This window comes from Bos taurus, chromosome 3 (genome assembly GCF_002263795.3).
Source record: "Bos taurus isolate L1 Dominette 01449 registration number 42190680 breed Hereford chromosome 3, ARS-UCD2.0, whole genome shotgun sequence".
Lineage (NCBI taxonomy): Eukaryota > Metazoa > Chordata > Mammalia > Artiodactyla > Bovidae > Bos > Bos taurus.
In genome coordinates this window covers 119,448,280-119,474,817 of record NC_037330.1, presented here as the reverse complement: position 1 = coordinate 119,474,817, position 26,538 = coordinate 119,448,280, and the positions used below count along the sequence as shown (strand labels likewise).

Here is a 26,538-nt window from a genome sequence, read left to right as displayed (position 1 = left end):
AATTGGACACAACTGAGAGACTCAACAATAACAATTTTTAAAGCCTGTATTCAGTTTGTTACAATATCGCTCTGTTTTATGTTCTGGTTTATTGGCGTCGAAGCATGCGGGATCTTAGGTTCCCCACCAGAAATCAAACCCACACCCCCCCACACTGGAAGGCGAAGTCTTCACCATCGGACAGCCAAGAAAGTCCCTGGGTTCTGACGTTTAACTTACTCATAAACTCATCCCTGTCAATCAGCGTGTTCCAGGGTGCAAGCCCATCTTCAGCCGGAGCTGAAGCCGGAAGAGAAGCCGGTCTTTCCGAGTCCGGGCCGGAGCTGGGGCACCTCCGGTCACTCCCGCCCGCTGATCACAGGCAGCACCGCACCCCAGAGACGCGCTGGAGTGACCGCACGGCGTATCTCGGGGCCGCAGGCTCTGTGGCCACAGCGATAGCGGGCACCTTCTCTGATTCCACGACCTCATCTTTCTCTATTTTCTCGAAACACCGCAAGCATTTCCCAAGACGCTCTTCCTGCGCAGCGCGCCAAACGCGGAAGTTTCGCAATGAAATCTTAGCAGCGGCCGCCGTCTCTTGAGAAACACCTGTTTCTCTGTAGCGTGGACTTGGGACCGGCGCATGGTGTTCCCGGGAAACCGAAGCCAGGAGCTCCCGCCGTCGGAGCTGGGTGTCTCTGCTTCTAGCATCGCTAGCCGGCAGCCCGAGCGTGAGAGAGCTGTGCCCGGGAGACGGGTCCCTCCTGGACGTGGCTGGAACCCAGCGAGATGCTTCACGTGTGGTTGTCCAGAGACGCCGCGGAAGAGACTCGCGCTCCACCGGGCGTCTTCCGTGCTCATTCTGCGTGTGCTCCCTGCGCCCCCAAAACGGACAGAGGCCGGTCATTCACTGGGAGAAACTTGCTCACTTTCTCCTAAAGCCTCCATCCTTTCCGAGGTTATCTGCTTCGCTGGCACCCTTCAGTTCAGTTGGTTCAGTCGCTCAGTCGTGTCTGACTCTTTGTGACCCCATGGAGCGCAGCACACCAGGCTTCCCTGTCCATCCCCAACCCCCGGAATTTACTCAAACTCATGTCCATCGAGTCAGTGATGCCATCCAGCCGTCTCATCCTCTGTCGTCCCCTTTTCCTCCTGCCCTCAATCTTTCCCAGCATCAGGGTCTTTTCCAATGAGTCAACTCTTCACATTAGGTAACCAAAGTATTAGAGTTTCACCTTCAACATCGGTCCTTCCAATGAACACCCGGGACTGATCTTCTTTACGATGGACTGGTTGGATCTCCTTGCAGTCCAAGGGACTCTCAAGAGTCTTCTCCAGCACCATGGTTCAAAAGCATCAATTCTTCGGTGCTCAGCTTTCTTTATAGTCCATCCATCCATGGGATTCTCCAGGCAAGAATCCTGGAGTGGGTTGCCGTGCCCTCCTCCAGGGGATCTTCCTGAACCCATGGAGACCGGACACCCCGTTATTTCTTCGTCTCCAAGTCTGTGCTGTTACGGGCAAGTTTGGTGCCCATCTTCACAGGGACAGCCTGGACCAGAGTGTGAGCCGGACTCTGCCAATATCCTCACCCACCTACAGGGCACATCTGGGCGACAGGCTGGCGGCTGGTCCCTCCTGCAACTGGGAAAGGTGTGTGCAGCGGTGGCCAGTGGGCGGGGAAGCGGGGGACGGTATAGCAGAGGCTGAGGCAGTGGGATCGGGTGGCAGGCGGTGGGCAAGTCGAACCAGAGTCCTCTTAGTGGTTGAGCAGAGGACCCGCAGAAGGGATGTTTTCGTAAGGGTTGGGGGCTGGGGCTGGACCTCCCATCTTTGCTGGTGCACTCGCCAGTGACAGGGTTTCCTCCACGGTGAAGATGTCCTCAGGGTCCTGGGAGGCTGATGGCGGATGGCCTCCACAGGAGGCTGTCTCCTAGAAGAAAGGACACAGCACACAGGTGAGGCCACGCTCTGGAGTCCCTGGTCCTCCCAATCAGTGGTACTCATGACGGCCAGAAGGTGGAAAGGGCTCATGTATCCACGGATGGATGATGGATGGTGGGTGGATGGATGGATGGATAGATGGATGGATGATGGATGGACAGATGATGGATGGATGGATGGATGGATGATGGATGGACGGATGATGGATAGACAGATGATGGATGGATGGACGGATGATGATGGATAATGGATGGATGATGGATGCACGGATGATGATGGATAATGGATGGATGGATAGATCGGTGGATGATGGATGGATGGATGGATGATGGATGGATGGGTGAATGGATGGATGGATGATGGATGGATGGATGATGGATGGATGGATGATGGATGGATGGATGGATGATGGATGGATGATGGATGGATGGATGGATGATGGATGGATGGGTGAATGGATGGATGGATGATGGATGGTGGGTGGATGGATGGATGGATAGATGGATGGATGATGGATGGATGGATGATGGATGGATGGGTGGATGGATGGATGGATAGATGGATGGATGATGGATGGATGGATGATGGATGGATGGGTGAATGGATGGATGGATGATGGGTGGATGGATGATGGATGGATGGATGGATGATGGATGGACGATGGATGGATGGATAGATGAGTGGATAAACAGCATGGGGTCCTTCCACACAGTGGAATATTACAGAACCAAGAAAAGGAGAGAAAATCTGACACAGGCTACAACAGGGATGGACCCTGAACACACGCCGCTCAGTGAGAGAGGCAGACACAGAAGGACACAGTGTGTGACTCCACTGATAGGAAACGCCCAGAACAGGCAAGTCCACAGAGACAGCAAGTGGGCTTGTGGTTGCCAGGGACTGCGGCAGGCAGGGGAGAAGTGACTGGTGATGTAGCTAGGGTGTCCTTGGGGGCGATGAGCATGTTCTGGATCTAGACAGAGCTGATGGCTGCAGTGTTGGGAACTTGCTAAATGCCCCAAACTGTTACTTTAAAGGGTGGATTCTACGACATGTGAGTGAAATCTTGATAATGCTGTGTTTTTATTTTTTAAATAAAGAATGAACACATCATGGGTACAGTCATCTCTGAGATGCTGCAATCCAGGTGGAGGGATGGGTCTTTGCCATCTCCCGGGAAAATCACAGAGAGACAGTTCCCGATTTTGAACAGACCCTCCCCTGTCTTGGCGTGACCTCTGGTGGACGCCACAGCCCCACCAGGTTGGTGTGTCTAGACCCCAAGGACGGAGGTGACCAGAGGGATCAGTGGCCTGGGGAGCCAGGGGGGTGGCTGACTGAAAATGTGGGGAGCCTCACTCCCTAGTTTAGGTAGGGGGTGATCCTGGCTGGCCTAAGGCTGAGAGTCAGGGCTGGGGGTGGTAAGTTCACAACTTCACCCTCCAGGAAATAAGGACCGTTGATGTCAAGCCACTGAGTCCCACATACAAGACCACACATTTGAAGGACCTGGGATTTGCCTGTGCAGGGCAGGAGACTTTCCAGGCGGCGCTAGTGGTAAAGAACCCACCTTTCAATGCAGGAGACCTGGGTTCGATCCCTGGGTGGGGAAGATCCCCTGGAGGAGGGCATGGTAACCCACTCCAGTATCCTTGCCTGGAGAGTCCCATGGACAGAAGAGCCTGGCCGGCTGCGTTTCACAGGGTTGCACAGAGCTGGACACGACTGAAGCGACTTAGCACGCACGCACGCAGGTGCAGGGCAGAGGGGTGAGGTCAGCACAGGACCTCTGGAAGGTTCAGGTCGTTGACAATCTGTGTGTGGTTTTATCTGTTATCTCAACAGCGCTAAGCACCACGGTCGCTTTGGTCACGCACAGATCAAGAAACGCAAAACTTTTGCCTTGGAGTCAACGGGCTCCACCGAAGAAACCCAGGGGCACTGGAAGCAGGGGAGGGGGCTTCCTGGGGAAACGGTTTAGGGTTCAGAACGCAGGTTGTGCTTTAGGGGCATCTCTGCTTTCTCACAGGGACGGAGACACGTGTGGCGGATGGGGAGATGTAGTCAGGGGCGCAGAGCTGCTCCCGGGAGGGTCCCTGCCTCCAGCCACCGCGGGGTGGGGGGTGGGCGGGAGCTGGTGAGTCACACGGACGCCCTCCTGCCAAAATTCAGCATCCACCCAGGAGCGCACACGGGGCGCCTGGATCGGAAATGCGGTCTTTACAGATGCCACTCCTCGAAAATCCCAAGGTGAGCGTACCGCGGTTTCCATGGCGACCCCAGAAAGGCACAAAACCCAAGCTCTGCAGTTTCCCACGTGGAGATAAGTCGCCTTGTGTCGCTTTCTCTACTTCGCTGCAGAAGCAGCTGTGGGTGCAGGCAGCTGGACACCCGTGTCCCCGACACCGCATGAGCCCTCGGCCCTGCCCTGCACACCCCTTCCCTGCCCTAGGCCCCTCCCTTCCCCTAGGCCTCTCCCCTCCCCTAGGTCCCTCCCCTCCACACTCCCTTCCACGCCCTCCCCGCCCTAGGCCCCTCCCCTTCCTTAGCTCCCTCCCCCGCCCTAAGACCCTCCCCTCCCCTCGGCCCCTCCCCTCCCCTCCATTCCCTTCCCTTCCCCTCCATTCCCCTCCCTTGCCCAAGGCCCCTACCCTCCACATTCCTTCCCTACCCTAGGCTCCTCCCCTCCATACCCCTCCCCTGCCCTAGGATTCCCCTCCCCTCCCCACGGCCCTCCATGCCCCTCCCCCACCTTAGGCCTCTCCCCTCCCCTAGGTCCCTCCCCTCCACACTCCCCTCCAGGCCCTCCCCACCCTAGGCCCCTCCACGCCCCTCCTATTCCCCTCCTCGCTTCTCCCCTGCCCTCCCCTCAACACTCCCCTGCCCTCCCCTCCCCTGCCCTAGGCCCCGCCTCTCCCCTAGGCCGCTCCCTCCCTCCACGCCCCTCCCCTCCCCCTGCCCCTCCCTCCACACGCCCCTCCCCTCCCCTGCCCTGCCCTCCTCGGGCACTGACGGCCCCAAGCCAGCCTTCCACACCGAGCACACTCGCGCCCGCCCCCCGCGTCTCTGAGCGCCAGTCTCCCAGCCCAGGCGGCGCCCGGGAGGCGGCCTCGCTCACCTCCAGGCTGGCCAGGAACGCACCGGCGAGCTCCTGCTTCACCCGCGGGATGGGCGGAAAGAGCTTCTTCTTCAGGGAGAACCTGGCGGGAAGAGACGAGAGACGCTTGCGGCCCAGCCTGAGAGCTGCGAGGGGCCCTGTCCTGTCCGAGTGCCCACAGCCCCGTGGCGAGGCCGGCTCTTCATGCGGCGCGGCCGGCCTCAGGGGTGAACGCGGGCCGGGGCGGACAGCGCTGCCCGAAGAGCTCTCTCTCCTCGCCCGGGGCGCGGTGAGGACCAGGTGCCCACGTGGCTGGCCCTGGCCACCGTGCCGAGCTGGCGGGTCGGTGCTTGGGCGCCCCCAGGGGTCTGGGCAGGGAGGCCGGGCGTCCTGGGGACCGCTCAGCGCCTGACGGAGCTGCCCGCCTCAGCCCCGACTGCGGGGCGGGCCCGCGAGGACAGACAGCTGAGACAGGAGACCCTGTCCCCTGCGAGCGAGGAGCCCTGGACCCCAGGCCCCACGCTGCAACCAGAGCAGAAACCCAGAGGCAGGTGGCCTCGGGACCGGCTCCAGCCACTCCACCAGCCTGTCCGCGCAAACTCGGCGAGCATGTGACCTCAAGACCCTCCAGGGACCGGAGCCCCTCTGAGCACCCTCAAGTGTCCCCTCTCCAGGCCCCAAAGCCTCCTGGATGCCATACAAACACCGCCAGGCCGCCCCCCGTCCTCGTGTGCGTGTGTGCGCGTGTGCGTACTCTAAGTCGCTCAGTCATATCCGACTCTTTGCAACCCCGTGGACTGTAGCCCGCCAGGCCGCTCTGTCCATGGGGCTCTACAGGCAAGAATACTGGAGTGGGTTGCCACGCCCTCCTCCAGGGGATCTTCCTCACCCAGGGATCGGCCCTGCATCTCTTACATCTCCTACCGTGGCAGGTGGGTTCTTTACCACTAGGGCCACCGGGGAAGCCCCCGTGTGCCCTCACAGAATGCCTTCTATATGAGAGCCCCTAGACACCCCATCACTGATTCTGGTCCTCGTGAATGAAACGTTCCAGACACATCCAGCGTGGATACGACAACGCCCTCAACTGCCCTCCGCACGCCCGCGGCAGCCCCCTGCCTTGGGTCTCCTATGGGCAGCCTTTCTCCGGACACTGCGGGGGCGGGGGTGGGGGTGGGGGTCCCCTGGCTTTCAATACACCTGCGCAGGTGTGAGGAGGCAGCCAGGAAAGGGGGCAGAGCCTGCGTCTGCAGCTGCAGTTTATGCCACACAGCCCGGGTCTCCCCTGGGAACACAGTCCTTCCCTGTGTTTCTCAGTTCAGTCCAGTCGCTCAGTCGTGTCCGACTCTTCATGACCCCACGGACTGCAGCACGCCAGACCTCCCTGTCCATCACCACCTCCCGGAGTTTGCTCAAACTCAAGTTCATGGAGTCGGTGATGCCATCCAGCCCTCTCATCCTCTGTCGCCCCCTTCTCCTCCCGCCTTTGGCTTGGAAATAGGCAAGCAGCTCGCTGCCGCCCCCGTGTGGCGGCTGTGGCCGTAGCCGGCCTCCACCACCCCTCGGTTGCGCCTGCAGGGTCCCCTGGGAGGCATTTCTGGATTGTGACGCCAGGGACTGCCCCCTAACTGGGGCGCTCGCTTTGCCCAGCCACGTGCTCGGGACCCATCTTCCGCTCAGGCTTGTGTTATCTGCAGAGACCCCTGGCCTCACCTCTCTCGGAAGCCTCTTTTTAAAGTTCACTCCTTCAGGCACTAAATCAAGAGTGCATTTGGCACTAACCACGCAACCCCTAGGAACACAGGAAAATTAAATTGTGCCGTGACTAGGTCCCACGACAGACCAATGTCGAAACCCGGGCCCCTTAATAACAGCCACTCCGTGTTCCCAACCCCTCCACCCTGAGCAACCTCCACACTGCATTCCAAGTCTGGGATTCTGGCCACTCTGTGGGGAGGCAGTGACAAGCGTGGGCCCTTTTGTGTGTGGGTTCTGACCTGCCGTTTCCGAGTTTATTTGGGGTGTGTGTGTGTGTCTTACCTTTTACAGAGGAACATCAGGGCCATGCCAAACAAAACCGTGGCCCCCACCACCAGCCCGATCAAGACCACCAGGAAATTCTCCTCTGGGACACCTGGTGGGCAGACAAGCAGAGGGTCAGGAGTGACTCCTGCCTGCCCATCCCTGGTATTGGATGACAGGGCGGGAGATGTGGGGGCAGAAGCAGGGCTGGAGAGGAGGAGGGGGGAATTTCCATACAGAGGGATCCCAGGGATTTGAGAAGGATGGCACCAAAGAATCTATTCTTCTGGGATCCCGCACCCACCACAGCCCACTGTATGTCACTGTCCCCAACCAGTCCATCCTAGAGGAACTCAACTCTGAATGTTCACTGGAAGGACGGATGCTGAAGCTGAAGCTCCAATCCTTTGGCCAGCTGATGCGAAGAACTGACTCATTGGAAAAGACCCTGATGCTGGGAAAGATTGAAGGCGGGAGGAGAAGGGGGCGACAGAGGATGAGACGGTTGGATGGCATCACCGACTCGATGGACATGAGTTTGAGTAAGCTCTGGGAGATAGTGAAGGACAGGGAAGCCTGGCGTGCCGCAGTGCATGGGGTCGCAAAGAGTCAGGCACAACTGAGCAACTAAATAACAAATCTCCCCACCTCCCCCCTTGCCACTCTCAAAAGATGATACAGCAATTACTTTTCTACAAAGGCACAATTAATACTGCACAATGCCTTCCTTGTCAGTGAATATTAACTTTCGGTTCTGCACTGCATAGCCAAAGGAATGAATGCGTAATTGTGAAATGTCAAGGGTGAGAGAAAGAGGTGTGTACGAGCAACTGAACAACAGAAATGAAGGTGAGCTGGTTTGAAATAAAAGAGAAACTGTAAAAAAAAAAAAAAAAAGGAGGATTGGACAGCAAGATTCAAAGGAAAGGTCATTCCTATCCCCCACCAGGCACATGTCAGCATCTACGGGTGTTTCTGGGAGACTCACCGAAATGGTGTGTGGAGCTCCACTCACTCCAGATTTGAAACAGCACATGTTGCACCCTCATGCGGACGGTGTGCTCTCCTGTCACGTCAGCGCGGGGCAGTCTGTACTTGTTTTTATATTGTCTGCTTAGAAAAACCTTTGAAAGAAAAAAGGACCTTGTGACAGCCACGGATACCAGACTGGAAACACGGAGAAGGCGGAGGGTGTGCCCCCTGACAGCTGGGAGCACAGTGGACCTGCCGCCTCTGATCCATCCCTCCCAGCCCACTGTGGGAGCCCGAAGGGGCTTTGCCGTCTCTCATCTGGGGCTCCCATCACTTCATGGCAAACAGGTGCATAGAAAATGGAAACTGTGGCAGACTTTATTTTTCTGGGCTCCAAAATCACTGCAGACGGTGACTGCAGCCATGAAATTAAAAGATGCTTGCTCCTTGGGAGAAAAGCTCTGACCAACCTAGACAGCGAATTAAAAAGCGGAGACATCGCGCTGCCAACAAAAGGCCCGTCTAGTGGAGGCTATGGTTTTCACAGTAGTCAGGTATGGATGTGAGAGTTGGACCATAAAGAAGGCTGAGCACCAAAGAACTGATAATTTTGAACTGTGGTGTTGGAGAAGACTCTTGAGAGTCCCTCGGACTGCAAGGAGATCCAACCAGTCCATTCTAAAGGAGATCAGTGCTGGGTGTTCATTGGAAGGACTGATGCTAAAGCTGAAACTCCAGTACTTTGGCCACTTCATGTGAAGAGTTGACTCATTGGAAAAGACCCTGATGCTGGGAGGGATTGGGGGCAGGAGGAAAAGGGGATGACAGTGGATGAGTTGGCTGGATGGCATCACCGGCTCGATGGACACGAATCTGAGCCAACTCTGGGAGATAACAGGACAGCTGTTATCTGATAACAGCTGTTATCTGACAGATAACAGTGCCTGGTGTGCTGCAGTCCGTGGGGTCTCAAAGAGCTGGACACAACTGAGCGACTGAACAACAACAATCAGGACTCTCAGCTGTCCGTCTGCGTCCGGGCCTCCTGCAGGGGCCCCATGCCCTTGGGACGTGGGCTTGCGGTTATTCTGAGGGGTACACAGAGGGGTGACTTCCCTGGTGGTCCAGTCGTTAGGACTCTGCACTTCCACTGCTGGGGATGCAGGTTCAATCCCTGGCCTGGGAACTAAGATCCCGTGTACCTTGTAGCACAGCCAAGATAAAGAAGTAAAATAAAAGTCCTTTAAAGAAATTGTTGAAATAAAAAGCAAAAGGATTCTACACACAGAACTCAGGGTAGGGCAGGGACATGCAGGGCACAGCCAGGCTCTGAGCCCAGGGACGCCTCTCCCACACGCACACAATAGACAGGCCTTTTCCTCCAGCTGGGGTCAGAGCATGGCAGCCCTTGGTCGCCCCTGGGGCTCTTCTGGGACCTGTGAGTCGGGAGAGGCTGGGTGGTCAGGGAGGAAAGGGGGGTGTGGCCTGGGGGTGTCCGGTGGCCCCACGGATCTGGGAATGAGCTCTGTTCAGAGTCTCCAGGGGAGGGTCTTCCCGCCTCTTCCAGCTTCTGCGGGCTCCAGGCGTCCGTCCCTGGGCTGGTGGCCGCCTCCCTCTCATCTCTGCCTCCGTCTCCACGTGGCTTCTCCTCTGTGTCCGTGTCTCTCCTCTTCTGTGTCTTATAAGGACCCTGTCCCTGGGTTTAGGGCCACCCCCATCCAGGAGGACCTCATCTCAGACCCCTCACTTCATCACCTCTGCAGAGACCCCGTTTCCGAATAAAGTCGTGCTGTGCGGTTCTCGGTGGACCTGACTTCTACAGGGACCCTTTCAGCTCACTAGTGTGGGGCTCAGAAGGTGCAAGGAGGCCCATTCGGGACCACCATGTTATTGTGTCCACAAGGAGGATGACACCAGGCTGCCTGAGCTGAGTCAGAGGCGTCTGAGAGACCACAAATTCTCCATCGGTCACCAGAGCCTGGTGACCCCTAAACAGGGGCACAGAGGGACCCGAGGCTGAGCTGAGCGCCCTGCCTGCTGAGGGAGGGACTCTGAGCATCTATGACCCAAGCACGGATGCAGCGGAGAAAGGAAGGCATACTTACGGGTTCTCTCTTAGAAAAGCTGCCCTGTAAAGAGAGAGCAAAGGAGACATGCTAAGTGCCTGGCCTTTTGGTTTTGTCTGCAAACGCAAGAACCCCCTGGGAATCCCAGGAGAGCTGTGACGATTATTTTAAGCTGGAGATAATCGAGTTTCCACAGATGCAGGGATTTAAAAGAGGCTTCTCGGAGTTTCTCTTATCAAGCTGAAAGCAAAAAGCTTCTGGGAGTGAGTGGTAAGTTGCTCACATGTGTCTGACTCTTTGCGACCCCCATGGACTGTAGCCTCACCAGGCTCCTCTGTCCATGGGATTCTCCAGGCAGGAATGCTGGAGTGGGTTGCCGTTTCCTTCTCCAGGGGATCTTCCTGACGCAGAGACTGAACCTGGGTCTCCTGCATTGCAAGCAGATTCCTTACCGTCTGAGTCACCTAATCCATGGGATTCTCCAGGCAAGAATACTGGAGTGGGTTGCCATTTCCTTCTCCAGGGGATCTTCCTCATCCAGGGATCGAACACACATCTCCTGTATCCCCTGCAAAGTTAGTGCTGTCTTTGTCCCTGTTTCGTGTCTGACTCTTTGTGACCCCGTGGACTGCAGCCCCCCAGGCTCGTCTGTGCATGCAGTTCTCCAGGGGGTCTCCCTGACCCTATGATCGACTGAACCACAGCAACCCCGGTGTTCTGGCGGTTAGGACTCTATGTGTTTTCACGGCTGAGGGCAAGGGTTCTATCCCTGATCGGGAACAAAGACTGCAAAAAATGTGTAGCCAAAACGAAAAAGAAGGAACACATTTTTTCCCCCTCGAGAAGGTTTTCTCTCCTGTTTTTGCCTTTCCTCTATCCACTTGGGAAGGAAAGATGCTACCTTTCAGTATGTGAGCTCCGTGCGGGAATGAATGAACGTTGATTTATTTTTTGTTGTTGCAGCCCCTGCTCTGAGGGAACTTGCCTTCCACGGGGTGGAGAGAGGCAGACAGCAGAGGTGGATGAAAGCCCTAAACGGAACTGCTAGAACCACGAAACCCTGAGACTCAAACACAAGCACCATCTTTATGACCTCGGGCGACGCTAACCGGTTTCCTAGGTACGACCACCAAGAACATCGACGGCAGAAAAAAAAAACAGTTCGTAAGTGAACGTCGGCAAAAATGAATGCACACGGACTTCCCTGCAGTGAGGGTGGGGGTCCGTGGTTAACGCTCAGCCTGCCGATGCAGGAGACATGGGTTCGATTCCTGGTCCAGGAAGATCCCGCGTATCGTGCAGCAAGTAAGCCCGCGCTTTGAAACTGCCGACCCTAGAGAGCAGCCTCCGCTGTCTGCAACTAGAGAAAAAGGTCCACGTGCAGCGACGAAGGCTCAGCGCAGCCAAAAATCAAAGAAATCAAAAAATTTTAAGAGGAATGAGCGGCACTTTTAGGACAAAGAGACAGTAAGGGAGAAAGCAGAGAAGAGACTCTTGAGGCAAAGAGTGACGTCCGGGTGTGTGTGTGTGTGGGGGGTGCACCCCAAAGCGAGAGGAGCAGAGGCGAGGCAGTCCGTGTTCCTCCACGAAGCGTCAGGTCCTCACCATCTTCTGGATGTCCAGTGCATAGCGCAAGACGCTATTGGACAGGCTGTACCTCATGGCGGGGGCATCCCAGCGAATCACGAAATGCGATACGTTGTCCTGGACGGTGACGTTCGCCGGCGGGTTATACTTTTCTGAGAACAGACCCAAACAGGAAGCAGGGTCACAAACCTGCAACCCGCAGGAGTCGAGTGGGTGAGAGGCAGCGGAAGGGACATCCCCCGCTAACCTGGGCCCATTCCTGTGCTGTTGCGTAAAACCCGGAGAAACCCTGCTCTTGAGGAAGCAAAACCTCAGGCCGGCTGAGCGCGCATTCTGGGCTTGTCCGCTCCTGGCCGGGTCCCGACCCCCGCCCTCTGCCTCTACCTTGCAGACTCGCTGGAGCCCCAGGCAGAGATGCTGCCGTGCGAGCTAAGTCGCTTCAGTGGGGTCCGATCCTTTGTGACCCCGTGGACTATAGCCCCACCAGGCTCCTTGGTCCAGGGAGATTCTCCAGGCAAGAACAGCGGAGTGGGTTGCCATTAGGAGAATGTTCTCTGGGCACATCCCTCGCCTTTTCCGGGACACCCTACAAGCGGGAAGCAGACTCACCCAGCATCTACATGGACCACCCAAGCAGCCAGACTTGGTGTCAATTCTTGGAGTCACTTGGGTTTCCCAGGGGGTTCAGTGGTAAAAAACCCACCTGCCAATGCAGGAGACTTGGGTTCGATCCCTGGGTCGGGAAGATCCCCTGGAGAAGGGCATGGCAACCCACTCCAGTATTGTTGCCTGGAGAATCCCACAGAGAGGAGCCTGGCAGGCTACAGTCCATGGGATCACAAAAAGCTGGACACGACTCAGTGATTAAACCACACGTCTTTATGTGTCTGAATTATTTCAGTTAGCATGATACCCTCCAAGCCCATCCACGTTGTTGCAAATGGCAGAATTTAAATCTTTTTTTTTTTTTTTTATGGCTGAGCAGTATTTCATTGTGGAACCCCCAGGAGGCGCTAGTGGTAAAGAACCCGCCTCCCAATGCAGAGACGTTAAGAGACATAGGTTTAATCCCCGGGTTGGAAAGAGTCCCCTGGAGAAGGGAATGGCAACCCACTCCAGTGTTCTTGTCTGGAGAATCCCATGGACAGAGGAGCCTGGCGGGCTACAGTCCATGGGGTCGCTGACAGTCGGAAGCGAGTTAGCACAGCATTTCATAATATATGCACTATATATTCTTTATCCATTCACCAGGTAATGAGCATTTATATGGCTTCCTTATCTTGGTGATCGTCAACCACGCTGCTATGAGCATTGGGGTTCCTGTGATCTTTCTGAACCAGTATTTTCAGTTTTGTGTTTTCAGTGTTTTATTTTTTTAAGATATATAACCAGGAGTGGAATTGCTGGGTCATAAGTTAGTTCTGTTTTCAGGGTTTTTTTGAGACACTTCCACACCTCCACGCAGTTTGCACACCACGGAGAGTTGGACACGACTGAGTGACGAAACACACACGCACCTGAAGTCACCCACGGGCCCACCTTAAGGAAAACACAGCGACTAAGCCAGCGGATGGTCTGTCTGGAACCAGACTCTGTGACGTTGGAGAGTCCCCCAGAAGGACACTCGGTCCCCTCACCAGAGAGGAATTCCTTTCCAAGGCTGCGTCCATCAGTGCAATTTGTTCATATGCGACGCAAGCAGACACATCCCGCCCCAAGGGAGAGTTACGCCCCTCTGTCTCCCTCTCTGCGTCTCTGCTTCTTGTTCAGTCGCTCAGTCGTGTCCGACTCTTGGCGACCCCATGGACTGCAGCACGCCAGGCCTCCCTGTCCATCACCAACTCCCAGAGTTTGCTCAAACTCATGTCCATCGAGTCGGTGATGCCATCCAACCATCTCCTCCTCTGTCGTCCCCTTCTCCTCCCGCCTTAAATCCCTCCCAGCATCAGGGGCTTTCACCCCTAATGTAGATCCTGCTGAGGGAACACACAGCCTCCAGAGCCCTGGGACAAATGCAAATGCCATGAAGCAGACGGCTGGCAGAGGAGCAGGCGAATACAAGGGGAGCGATTAACTGTCTTACCCAGGCTAGGGCCGTTCACGCTAGGAGAGTCCAAAAACTGGATGTCCGAGTCGCTGCTGGTTCCGTTCACCAGAAAGAAGTAATCGTCCGTGGTGTGGCCTTCGCCGAGCTCGTCGAAATGGCAGCCCACGCGCGTCCCGGCCGAGTCAAGGACGTAGTGGCTGCACTCGGACACGTTTCCATGCCTGTGACGTCCAAAAAAGACATCAAGGAGCAGCTAAGCAGTGTGTATCCTCCTGGGATTGCTCTTGATCAGTGGTTCAGTCATGTCCGACTCTCTGAGACCCCATGGACTGCAGCCCGCTAGGCTCCTCTGTCCGTGGAATTCTCCAGGCAAGAACACTGGACTGGGTTGCCATGCCCTCCTCCAGGGGGATCTTCCCAACCCAGGGATCAAACCCGCACCTCTTACATCTCCTGCATTGGCTGGAGAGTTCTTTACCACTGGCGCCACCTGGGAAGCTCACATATGTGTGTATATATATACCTACATGTTGTGTCTGTGTGTGTGTGCATGCTGTGACCTCGAAACTATTCTACTTCAGCTTCAACTATACTTCAACTGTTAAAAAATAATACAAAATTGCTAATTTCCTGACACTCTGGGACCACAGCGGGATTCACAACATGGAGCAATAGGCAGCACGAAGAAGAAAGGGAGACGGGTGTTCTCCTCTCTGGATGTTTGGACATTGTAGACTGATGTCCTCCAGTCTTAGAAGAAACATTTCTGGACTATGGGACGGGCTAAGCATTTAGCATCCAATCCCCAGGAGGAGGCCATGGCGACCCACTCCAGGATTCTTGCCTGGAGAATCCCAAGGACAGAGGAGCCTGGGTGGGCCACAGACCGAGAGGTCAAAAAGAGTCAGACACGACTGAGTGGTGAAGCATAGCAAAGCTCCAGTCTGAGGTCTCAGATTATGGCCCAGCCCACGGCTCACCCAGCATTCAGCATCAGGACCCCTGTGAGTCCCTGCTCCATGGTGGGGGGGGGACCCTCGGCTCTCCCAGCATTCAGCATCAGGACCCCTGTGAGTCACTGCACCATGGGGGCCCATGGCTCACCCAGCATTCAGCATCAGGACCCCAGGGAGTCCCTGCACCTTAGGACAAGCCCACGGCTCACCCAGCATTCAGCATCAGGACGCTGTGAGTCCCTGCTCCATGGGGGGATCCTCGGCTTACCCAGCATTCAGCATCAGGACCCCTGTGAGTCCCTGCTCCATGGGGGCCCATGTCTCACCCAGCATTCAGCATCAGGACCCTGTGAGTCCCTGGACCATGGGACAAGCCCACGGCTCACCCAGCATTCAGCATCAGGACCCTGTGAGTCCCTGGACCATGGCTCACCTAGCATTCAGCATCAGGACCCTGTGAGTCCCTGGACCGTGGGACAAGCCCACGGCTCACCCAGCATTCAGCATCAGGACCCTGTGAGTCCCTGGACCGTGGGACAAGCCCACGGCTCACCCAGCATTCAGCATCAGGACCCTGTGAGTCCCTGCACCATGGGGCCCACGGCTCACCCAGCATTCAGCATCAGGACCCCAGCCAGGCTTACAGAGAAGTCCAGGAGTACAGCTGATACTGCACGTCTGCAGGGGCGGCCGGGCCCCGCGTCCAGCTGCAGTTCATGAGTCGGACGTTGTAGATGATGCACGAGAGGTCCTGGGCTCCGGAGCCCTCCTTGCCTGGGAAGACAAGACAGCCGGATCCTCACTGCCGGCCGAGTCATCACCGGCGCCCCGCCGGCCACGCGGACGCCGGGCACCGTCGGAAACGTGCCCAGCGGCCGCGGAGACGTCACCTGGGTTGCTAAAGGCCAGCTGGTGCCAGAAGTCCTGGCCCTCAGAGGTGGCGTTCACGGTCAGCGTGGCGCCCCTGTGCAGGACGGCGTTGGGAAACGTGCAAAAGTAGGTGTCGTTTCTGACCTGCAGGGGGCAGAAGCGAGTATGAACGTACAGCCTGTGCTATGGGCTCCTTGCGAGCGGACTCAATCCCGCGACTGTTCCAGCGACTCGGGGTCGGGTGGGGGACCCTCACGAGGACCCCCGTCTTTTTTTTATCGCCGTACAGTTAACAGACAACGTGAGATTCGTTTCAGCCGTACAACAGTGTAGTTCACAATTTTTAAAGGTTATAAAATCACATTTCGGGCCTTCCCAGGGTGGGGAAGATCCCCTGGAGGAGGAAATGGCACCCCACTCCAGTCTTCTTGCCTGGAGAATCTCATGGACAGAGGAGCCTGGCGGGGCTACCGTCCACGGGGTCGCAGAGACTTGACTAAGGCTGCAGCGACTTAGCGTGCGTGCACACACTCCGTTTTTAGTTACAATATAACACTGGTCCAGTTCCCTGTGTTGCCTCCTATATCCTTATTAGCTCATAGCGGTTTGTTCCTCTGAGTTCGTTCCTCTTATCTTCCCCTTCCCACTTCCCTCTCCCAACTGGTCACCACTAGTTCGGTCTCTGCATCTGTGAGTCTCCTTCTGTTTTGTTATATTCACCAGTCCGTGGTCTGTTTTAGATTTCACGTACAAATGGTATCGTCTAATATTTGTCTTTGCCTGACGTATTTCACTCTGCATCATAGCCTCCAGTTCCATCCATGTAGCTGCAGATGGCAGCTTTGTTCTTTTTCACGGCTGAGTAATATTCCACTGCATATCCCTGCCGCATCTTCCTTATCCATTCATCTGTCAGTCGACACCTAGCTTGCTTCTGTGTCCTCACTCTCGTGAACAGTGCTGTTGCGAAGACTGGGGTGCATGCATCTTTTCAAATTCATGCTTTGGGGATCCCCAAAACATGCCACTTTGGCCTAAAGATTATTCAGAGCTAAAAGCAGTTACGAATCAATAAATGCAGAACCCGTTGTTATCTGCCCAAAAGCAGGCATAGATCTCCCTTTGTGAAGGTAGCATACACATCCGATCTTACCCATATGGGATTGAGGAGGTTGATCTTTACCAACTTAGATGGGGAAGCAGCTTCAGGGTGACCTCATAACTTGTTTCTTTCTTACACTGCACTATTGCAGCTTGTGAGATTTCAGATCCTTCACCAGGGATTGGACACAGCAGTGAAAGCCAACCGCAAGGAACTTAGGGAAGTTAAAGGAAGTTTAACTTAAGGAACTTAAAACCACCTTCATCTTCCATTAGTCCCCTTACATATTTCTTAATCATTTCCCCACAGTTTTTCAGCCCCAGAAACCCAAATCCTATTTTCTTTGTCCTCTGACATTTCTCTAATTTATTACCTTTTGTTAAAAAGCCACACAGACTCCCTAGTCCGATCACCTCATGTCTTTTCTGCCTCGTTTATGTGAAAGTTAGAAATGTTGGGACTTTTCTGGTGATCCGTGGTTAAGACTCTGCACTTGCAGTGTAGGGGGGCCGTGCGTTCGATTCCTGGTAGGAGAGTTAAGGTGCCGTGTGACCAAAAAAAAAAAGAGAGAAAGTGAATACACTGGGATGCTTTTTCTCCTGGTAATCTGGCTTTTGTCCACTTCATCTGCAGGCCCCCATCACTGAACCGAAGAAGATGGAGGAAATATGTTTTCCTCCCAGCCAAGAATGTTAAAGAATGAGAGGCTCAAGAGGCATTTTACCGGGAAATTCAAGACTGACAGGGAGCAGACAGACCCACAGGACGTGATCCATGAGCACCTACCTGTGGTTCTTGGCTGGTGTTGGGGTCAAGAGGCGTGACTATCGCACATGTTTGCTGAGTCACGATTCTCCGGGAATTCCAGCTTAAGATTTTTTTCCTTGAATCCAGAGTCAGGTTTACAATAGGAGATTCCTTCTCTCCTGCTGTAATTAAACACAGAACAAAAAGAGCAGTTAGGGAGAATCAGGGCTTCCCTGATAGCTCAGACGGTAAAGAATCCACCCGAAATGCAGGAGACGCAGATTCTGTCCCTGGGTCGGGAAGGTCCCCTGGAGGAGGATGTGGCAACCCACTCCAGTATCCTTGCCTGGAGAATCCCAGGGACAGAGGAGCCTGGCGGGCTACAGTCCATGGGGTCACAGAGTGGGACATCACTTAGCAACCACAAATATATTATATGAATATATTATAATGTATAAATAAATGTATAGTATATAAACATATTATGTTTATATCATAATATATAAACAATAGATATCTTTATATTTATGTATTATATTATTAATTCTATTTCCTATATTATATAACATATATTGTATATTATTGTGTTAAATATATTATATAATAAATATAACACAAATATATAACACATAGATTTAAATATAAGTAAATATAACTGTAAATATAACACAATATATGAGAATGCAATATATCGAAGATATGTGTATATATTGAGAGGGTAACAGGCAGGAAGGCCAGGGCTTTCTGATCGGAGGAAACAGGCTGCAAGTGTCAGAGATTTTTTATCTCTCTCTTAAGCGGCAGGAGGAGAAAAACTAGTCATATATATATTTTTTCCTTTCTCTATACAAATTTAAAAAGAGGTTTATCCTAAAATACTGTGTTGCCAGAATGACACCTGGTTCCACCTGCACTTAACTTTTCTCAAACCTTGAGCTAACCAATGCATTTTTCTTACGGAAATGTTTGTCTTAAGCTATGTTAATGTACCATCCGTCTACCCCAGAGTCTGTCTTCAGGTCAGTTCCGCCTAATGGCTCAGAACTGACTTGAGAAACCATCGTGTTAGACTCAGATATTGTTCTCTTAATCTATGTCAATGAAACCATATATTTGTATGGGAATCTGCCTTTCTTCAAGATTCACGTCAGTCGCTTTATGGCCCGGGATGACTCACACCTGGTGCCAAGATTATCTCAAAATGCATCTTGTGGGTGAGGGGCCTGATGCCATTCTCTGAGTCTTGAGACATTTCCTTCCTTTAACTAGCAGACTGCTAGTACTCTTTCCTGGCAAATCCCATGGACGGAGGGGCCTGGTAGGCTGCAGTCCATGAGGTCGCTAAGAGTTGGACACGACTGAGCGACTTCACTTTCACTTTTCACTTTCATGCATTGCAGAAGGAAATGGCAACCCGCTCCAGTGTTCTTGCCTGGAGAATCCCAGAGACAGGGGAGCCTGGTGGGCCGCTGTCTATGGGGTTGCACAGAGTCGGACACGACTGAAGCGACTTAGCAGCAGCAGCAGCAGCAGGAGCAGCAGCAGTAACTATATAACATCCAGCTGAAGACTAGCAGGGAGGTATTCTTTCTGCCCCCTTCTGATGCCTATGTCAGAAGCTCTCTCTATCCCTTTTACACTTTAATAAAACTGTATTACACAGAAGCTCTGAGCGATCAAGCCTCGTCTCTGGCCTCGGATTGAATTCTTGTCCTGAGGCCAAGAATCCCTGCGTCTTTCCATGGTTCAGCAACAACCTCTCAGTATGTTACTATGTAAGTACAATGTATCGAGTCACCACTTTTAAAGGTTGTAATTCATTTACAGTTATTATAAACCATGGGACATATTCCCTGCGTTTGACAATCCATCCTCATGTCTTCCCTATTTTATACCTAATAGTGTCATCTCCTGCCTCTTATAAATCCCTGCCCCCGTCTTGCCCACCCCCACTTCTGTCTCCACACTGGGAATCACTTATCTGTCTGCTACGCCTGGGAGGAGGCTTCTTTTTTGTTACATTCACTGGTCACTTGTATTTTTTAGATGCCACACTTAAGTGACACCACACAGTACTCGCCTTTCTCTGGAATTAGCTATTTTATTCTGATGCGGACCATTTTATTTCCTGTCTTTTATCAATCTGTTACCACACTGCTTGTGTTTTATGTTTGGCTTTTTGGCCACGGGGCACGTGGGGGGTCTTAGCTCCCCAACCAGGGATTGAACCCACACCCTCTACATTGGAAGGAGGAGACCTAAACCACTGAAGCACCAGGGAAATACCTAAGCGAGCTGTTTTAACAAAAACAACGCAGGGACTTCCCTGGTGGCTCAGATGGTAAAGCATCTGTCTGCAATGTGGGAGACTCAGGTTTGATCCCTGGGTCGGGAAGATTCCCTGGAGAAGGAAATGGCGACCCACTCCAGTACTCTTGCCTAGAAAATCCTATGGACAGAGGGGTCGCAGAGTCCATGGGGTCGCAAAGAGTCGGACACGACTGAGCAACTTCACTTTCTTTCTTTCTTATGCAGGGACACTCAGGAGCCCGTGAAAGATGGTGGGCACCGTGAATCATCAGAGGGATGCAAACCCAAACTTTGGTGAAGCGCCTAGTTATCCCTATGAGATCAGCTGTGTGCTGTGCTCAGTCACTCAGTCGTGTCTGACTCTCTGTGAACCCGTGGACTATAGCCCTCGAGGCTCCTCTGTCCATGGGATTCTCCAGGCAGGAATACCGGAGTGGGTTGCCGTGCCCTCCTCCACGGGGCCTTCCCCACCCAGGGATGGAACCTAAGCGTCCAGCGTCTCCTGCATTCATAGGCGGGTTCTTTTAGTGCACTTGAGAAGCAGTGCTACAGTGATGGCTACCTATCATGATAATCTGAAGAACCAGAAGTTAATTGTTGCAGAGGATGCGTAGGAGCCCGGACACCTCCATGCTGTGGGCGAGGATGCAAAGGCAGGGCATGATGTGTTGGTTTAACTGAGCGGCTTCCCCTTTCTGGGCATTCAGGATGGAGGAGGGGATGGGTGAGTTGTGTGTGTGTCTGGGGGTGCCACCACAAAGTGTCCGGGAGAGTCCCCTTTGAGCTGGGGACTGGAGTGAAGGAGGTGGTGCTGGACAGGTACCACCTGTCAGGACAAGCCTGCCCTGAACGAAGACATTCTCACCATCCACCTCACCTTCTCTTTTCTCTGCTTGACCTTTTCGAATGCATATAAATCTTTTAACTGGCTAAATAAAACCTCTGGACAGAGGTGACCCTGGAAGAAAGGTGCACCCATCTCCCCAGTTTGCTAAGAGGAGAGAACCCAGCTATAGCCGGGACCTAGCTCAAATGGCGAACCCTCTGAAGGTGAAGGGTTGTTCAGTCGCTCAGTCATGTCCAACTCTTTGTGACCCCACGCACTGCAGCACACCAGGCCTCCCTGTCCATCACCAACTCCTGGAGCTCGCTCAAAGTCATGCCCATTGAGTCGGTGATGCCATCCAACCATCTCGTCCTGTGTCGTCCCCCTCTCCTCCTGTCCTCAAACTTTCCCAGTTTCAGAGGTTTTTTTCCAATGAATCGGCTCTTGGCATCAGATGGGCAAAGGACTGGAGCGTCTCACGTCAGGTACCGTGTTGGACGAGGTTCTGTCATGAGGTGAGGTATCTTTCCCTCTGCGGGACCTCTTTAGCGAGCTGCCTGCAATGCACAATCCATTTTGGTTCCAGGCTTATTTCACAAGAAGACTGTTTTCTTTCTCTGCCTGCTTCACAGAGAGGCTTCCCAGGGATTTCCAGGGGATTTCATTTTCAATGATGGAAAGCTGGCTTAAAACTCAACATTCAAAAAACTAGGATCATAACATCCGGTCCCATCACTTCATGGCAAATAGATGGGGAAAAAATGGAAACAGTAACAGACTTTATTTTCTTGGGCACCAAAACCACAGCGGACCGTGACTGCAGGAGTGAAATGAAAAGATGCTTGCTCCTTGGAAGAAAGCTACGACAAAACTAGACAGCATCTTTAAAAGCAGAAACATTACTTTGCCAACAAAGGTCCGTCTAGTCAAGGCTATGGTTTTTCCAGTGGTCATGTATGGATGTGAGAGTTGGACTGTAAAGAAAGCTGAGTGCCAAAGAATTGATGCTTTCTAATTGTGGTGCTGGAGAAGACTCTTGAGAGTCCCTTGGACTGCAAGGAGATCCAACCAGTCCATCCTAAAGGATCAGCCCTGGGTGTTCATTGGAAGGACTGATGCTGAAGCTGAAACTCCAATCCTTTGGCCATCTAATGGGAAGAGCTGACTCATTGGAGAAGACCCTGATGCTGGGAAAGATAGAAGGCGGGAGGAGAAGGGGACGACAGAGGATGAGATGGTTGGATGGGATCACTGACTCAATGCACATGAGTTTGAGCAAGCTCTGGGAAATATTGAAAGACAGGGAAGCCTGGTGTGCTGCAGTCCATGGGCATCATAACCGAGTGACTGAACTGAGTGACTGAACAACAACCCTAGTATAGGCAGCAAATCTGACATTCCAGCTGACTTTAGGATTTGGGGCTGGAGCTGTAGGACTCTCCCTCACCTTTGAGTCCCTGATTCTGCTGAATGATAAAGGTACCCACCTCTAGAATGATTTGTAAGAAGACCCCCTTCAGCTAGCAGCAGTGGGAGGTACTCAGGTCATGAGAGACTTTGTCCTTTCAGGGGTTAGGAGGGCGGCAGCCCTCACCACATCACGGACTCCCCAGCGTTGGAAGCCTAGCTGGCACTTACCCAGGACCGTGGAGCGTGCTGAGTTCAGGAGTACCAGGAGGATTACGAAATCCAGCAGGACCACCATGCTGCAGATCTGAAGCTGGACCTAAACCTCCAGACAGGAGACAGCAGTTCAGAAAACGGATTGCAGTCAAGGCAGGAGGACTTCCTTCTTAGCACAACCTCCAGGCAGTTGTTGGGAACCAGAACCTGGCTGCCAGAGCCTTTGTGAGTAAACAGACCATGTTGCCTCATATCCCAAAGTGGCTGCCATAGGCCTGCATTCTCATTACACATCCCTTCTTCTGTTCACTGGTGGCCTCACCTCTTCCACCTCTCTAAAGGGTTTTTGGTTTGTTCATATGTCCCTATGTGGTCAGCAATATTCCATCAGAGCACAGTGTGAGGTTATCATCCTGCTTGTACACCTCTGGGTTAGCTGGCATGATCAGATTCCATTTTTCTAAAGTTTTTTACTGGAAGATAATTGCTTTGCAAAATTCTGTGCTAGCTTCTGCCATACATCAACGTGAGAGTCCCTTTTAACTTCTGTTTGAAACTCTATCGAAAGCATCAAAAAATTTAACGCATATTCATGATGACAAGTCTCAGCAAACTGGGATTAAAGAAACATTTAATGGGCTCTACCCAACCTGTTTTTCTCCCTCAGCCCACTACCACTGGTCCACATTACTGCTGCTGAGAGGTATACTCGGGAGTGGCTAATCAATATTATTTTAAGCTGATCCTCTCCTAAGTGGTCAGTGAGGGTCTGGAGAGGTGACACCCCCAGTGAAAAGAAGGGATGTATGATGAGGATGCTGGGTCCACAGCATCCACTTTGGGGCATGAGGCAACTGTCTGTCCCTGAGTCAGACACCCTGTTTCTTCCATTTTCTTCTGCTTGCAAAGGCCCCTGCAGGTAGGAACACTCCCAGCAACAACCTAGGGGATAAACCATGCCTTAGGAAGATCAGCTCATTGCTACTAAACACCTCCCCTTTGAGAAAACTGTTCCTTTCACCAGGGCAGCAAGAAAAAAAAAAAAAAGTCTCTAAGAAGTCCTAGAACATTCTGATGGAGGTTCTTTTTATGTTTGGTGATTACAGGGCTGGGTTTTGTGCATTTGAGTAGAATTTTTTTTTTTTCCCTCTGATGTCTTCATGACTCTATGAACACAAAGAGAGGGGCACGCCCTTGCTGGTTGCACAGAGGTGATCAGGAGGGAAGCTGCAGTCGACCTGCCGGACAATGAAACATCTTTGCAGGAGGAGCTGATAGCAGCCAGGAGGCCACCAACCGCATGGGGCGCAAGGACCCTTGGCATTTCGCCTTCCTCTCGGGGACAGCTGCCAACCTCCTTTGGAGACAAATTCATCTCCGTGTGTGCGGAAGTTCCCTGAAACGTCTCTGACTATCATCACCTCACCCGCCACCTGTTTCCTGAACATCTCCATGAAGTCAACTGCCTCCCGGGCCATTTTTGCCACAAACGCTCATTTCTTTCCTTTCTTCCTTCTTTCTTTCCTTCCTTATTTGGCTGAGCTGGGTGTTAGTTGCCACACATGGGGTCTAGTCCCCTGACCATGGATGGAACCCACGGCCCCTGCATTGGGAATGCGGAATCTCAGACACTTGGCCACCAGCGAAGTCCCAGACCCTCACCTCTTCTGCGTAGTCACTCAGTCGTGTCCGACTCTTTGCAACTCCATGGACTGTAGCCCCGCCGGGCTCCTCCGTCCATGGGATTTCCAAGACAAGACTACTGGAGGTGGGAGGGCTGACATTTTCTACCCCAAGGGATCTTCCCGACCCAGGCATCGAACCCACACTTCCTGTGTCTCCTGTGTTGGCAGGCAGATTCTTCACTCATAGAACCATCGGGGAAGCCCCTCACTTCTTATCCGTGGAAAAACATCTCCATCTGTATTTTTTTTTTCATCTGTATTTCTAAGTCGTGATGGGGACGCTTTGAAAAATAACCCCGGCATCTTGACCTCCCCCAAACAAGGAAATGTCATAAAGTGAGTTCTGAAGATGGACTCAGTCTGGAGCCCATCCACTTTCTTCCTGTGGTTCCCGCGTGTGTGTGGATGCTCAGCTGTATCCGACTCCTTTGCGACCACGGGGATTGTAGTCTGCCAGGCTCCTCCGTCCAGGGAATTTTCCAGGCGAGAATACCAGAGTGGCTTGCCATTTGCTTCTCCACCCAAGGAACCTAAAAGTCCCCACTGATGGGGACCCAGATGGCTCCCAGATGCTTCTCAGCGCAAGGCACGGAAAGGCTTCCTGGGGGAATCTGACGGTGGTCCAGCGATGACGACTCCGCACACGTACTGCGGAGCATCTGGGTTCGATCTGAGATCCGACGAGCCGCGCGATTAGGAGGTTAAAAAAAAAAAAAAGCTTCGCTTGCTTCTGAGCACAGGCTGACATTCCCCGCCACTTCTGTCAACTTTCATGAGGACAGAGTGAAGGTGATCTCACTTCTGTGCTTCCTGGGGGAGAGACGCCCCCCATACCCTCACTGGGCATCACCAGGAGCTGGGTCAGAGGGAGCTGTGTCCCCACCGAGGGTCTGTGTCCCCAGCGAGACCAAAGGGGATGGGAGTGGAAATCAGTCCCGTGCGTCTTGTCCTGTGAGAACAAAACCATCGAGGACTTCATAGCTTAAAGACACCCGCAAAGGAAATATTTCACAGGTAGATAGTGTGGGGTAGAATTCACCTCCAATGGGGGAGACCCAGGTTCGATCCCTGGGTCGGGAAGATCCCCTGGAGGAGGGCATGGCAACCCACTGCAGTCTTCTTGCCTGGAGAATCCCATGGACAGAGGAGCCTGGCGGGGTTACAGTCCATGGGGCTGCAAAGAGTCGGACACGACTGGGTGACTAAGCACACACACAGATAATGCGGCATGCACAGTAGTCAGACCCCACCAGCTGGTGACTCCCCGCCACGTCAGTCGGAAATGCAGAAGACTCAGTGTCCACCCTTCCCTTCCCGAAGCTCGGGGTGGCCTGACCTTCACCCCGGTAGCTCCTTTCTCCAGCCTCCCCCGGGATGAGGCCATCTCTCCCGGACTCCGATCTCCCATCCCATCACAAACCCATGCGGTCAGAGGATCCTACCAGCCAGAGCAAACCCCACTAAAGATGGAGGAAGTGTCCACTTACCGGTCCGTCTGCTTTCTGAATCGTTCTTCCCCGACTGTCCGAATCTGGGGCTCCTTGAAGCCACTGTCCTGCCCGCCCGGGGTACGCGGCGGGTGGGCACTCCTGGACGCCTTGGTAGCAGGTTCCCTGGGTGGGGGGAGGCCCCCAATTCCCTTCTGGATGTAGGATTTGGGGGGCAGGTATGACAAAGAGCCTGAGTCTGGTCCTCCCCACGAGCACGCTCTCTCCTTCTCTCTTTAATGGCGCCTCCCCAGGTCAGCAATTGCAGAAATAATCTCTTATCAGCAGAGCCTTCATCGTCACTGAGTGACCAGCCCGCGTTTATCATCTCAGGGAACAGGAAGTATCATAACACAGTCCGTGTTCTCTCTCAAGCATGTAGCCTGACCCTCAGTTTTTTTTGTTTTGTTTAATCGACCTCCCAAGGTTCCTCTTTTAGCAGCAGGGGACTAGATGGCCACTTGGCTTTCCTGCATCTTCTGGTCAGGGGTGGCGGGGTGGCGGGGGTCACTGGGGTGTTGGCTCGGTGTTCCCGTGTTTGGGAAACTGGCATCTCCGTAGAGCATTGTCTACATCCACTGGGAGCTGGTTCCCTTTCAGCTCGGAAGCTCTGCCAGAGGCTGTGACTGGCTCTTGCCCGGGTCTGTGTCCCCCAGGGGCCTGGGGGCAGAGGGAGGGATGAACTGAGCTGACTTTCAGTCCATCTCTCCCTAAGGAAGGACTCACACCCGTTTGCTATGAAGTGTTAGTCACTCAGTCGAGACCGACTCTCTGCGACCCCACGGACTGAAGCCCACCAGACTGTGTCCAGTGTTTCCCCATCTGTTTCCCATGAAGTGATGGGACCAGATGCCATGACCTTCGTTTTCTGAATGCTGAGTTTTAAGCGAGCTTTTTCACTCTCCTGTTTCACTGTCATTAAGAGGCTCTTTAGTTCTTCGTTTTCTGCCATAAGGGTGGGGTCATCTGCATATCGGAGGTGATTGATAATTTTCCCGGCAATCTTGATTCCAGCTTGTGCTTCTTCCAGTCCAGCATTTCTCATGATGTACTCTGCATATAAGTTAAATAATCAGGGTGACAATATACAGCCTTGACGAACTCCTTTTCCTATTTGGAACCAGTCTGTTGTTCCATGTCCAGTTCTAACTGTTGCTTCCTGACCTGCATACAGGTTTCTCAGGACGCAGGTCAGGTGATCTGGCATTCCCATCC

At 53.4% G+C, this 26,538-nt stretch overlaps 1 protein-coding gene across 14 annotated transcripts in view; it reads right to left on the bottom strand.

The window, feature by feature from the left end:
* Positions 1 to 28: 28 nt before the first annotated feature.
* The window catches only part of LOC100336476 (granulocyte-macrophage colony-stimulating factor receptor subunit alpha), a 50,047-nt gene continuing 23,537 nt past the window's right edge, over positions 29 to 26,538 (bottom strand). For 6 of the 14 annotated variants that reach the window (XM_059885262.1, XM_059885258.1, XM_059885261.1 and 3 more), the window contains 12 exons: positions 22,167 to 22,254; positions 17,432 to 17,574; positions 15,564 to 15,687; positions 15,318 to 15,447; positions 13,754 to 13,938; positions 11,689 to 11,822; positions 10,123 to 10,146; positions 8,034 to 8,169; positions 7,404 to 7,499; positions 7,064 to 7,157; positions 5,045 to 5,126; positions 29 to 1,915 (listed from right to left, as the gene is read on the bottom strand). In XM_059885262.1, coding sequence (XP_059741245.1) covers positions 1,742 to 1,915; positions 5,045 to 5,126; positions 7,064 to 7,157; positions 7,404 to 7,499; positions 8,034 to 8,169; positions 10,123 to 10,146; positions 11,689 to 11,822; positions 13,754 to 13,938; positions 15,318 to 15,447; positions 15,564 to 15,687; positions 17,432 to 17,574; positions 22,167 to 22,254 — 1,410 coding nt within the window. In that variant the 3' untranslated portion in view covers positions 29 to 1,741. The other 8 variants (XM_059885259.1, XM_059885265.1, XM_059885266.1 and 5 more) reach the window with 8 other exon arrangements.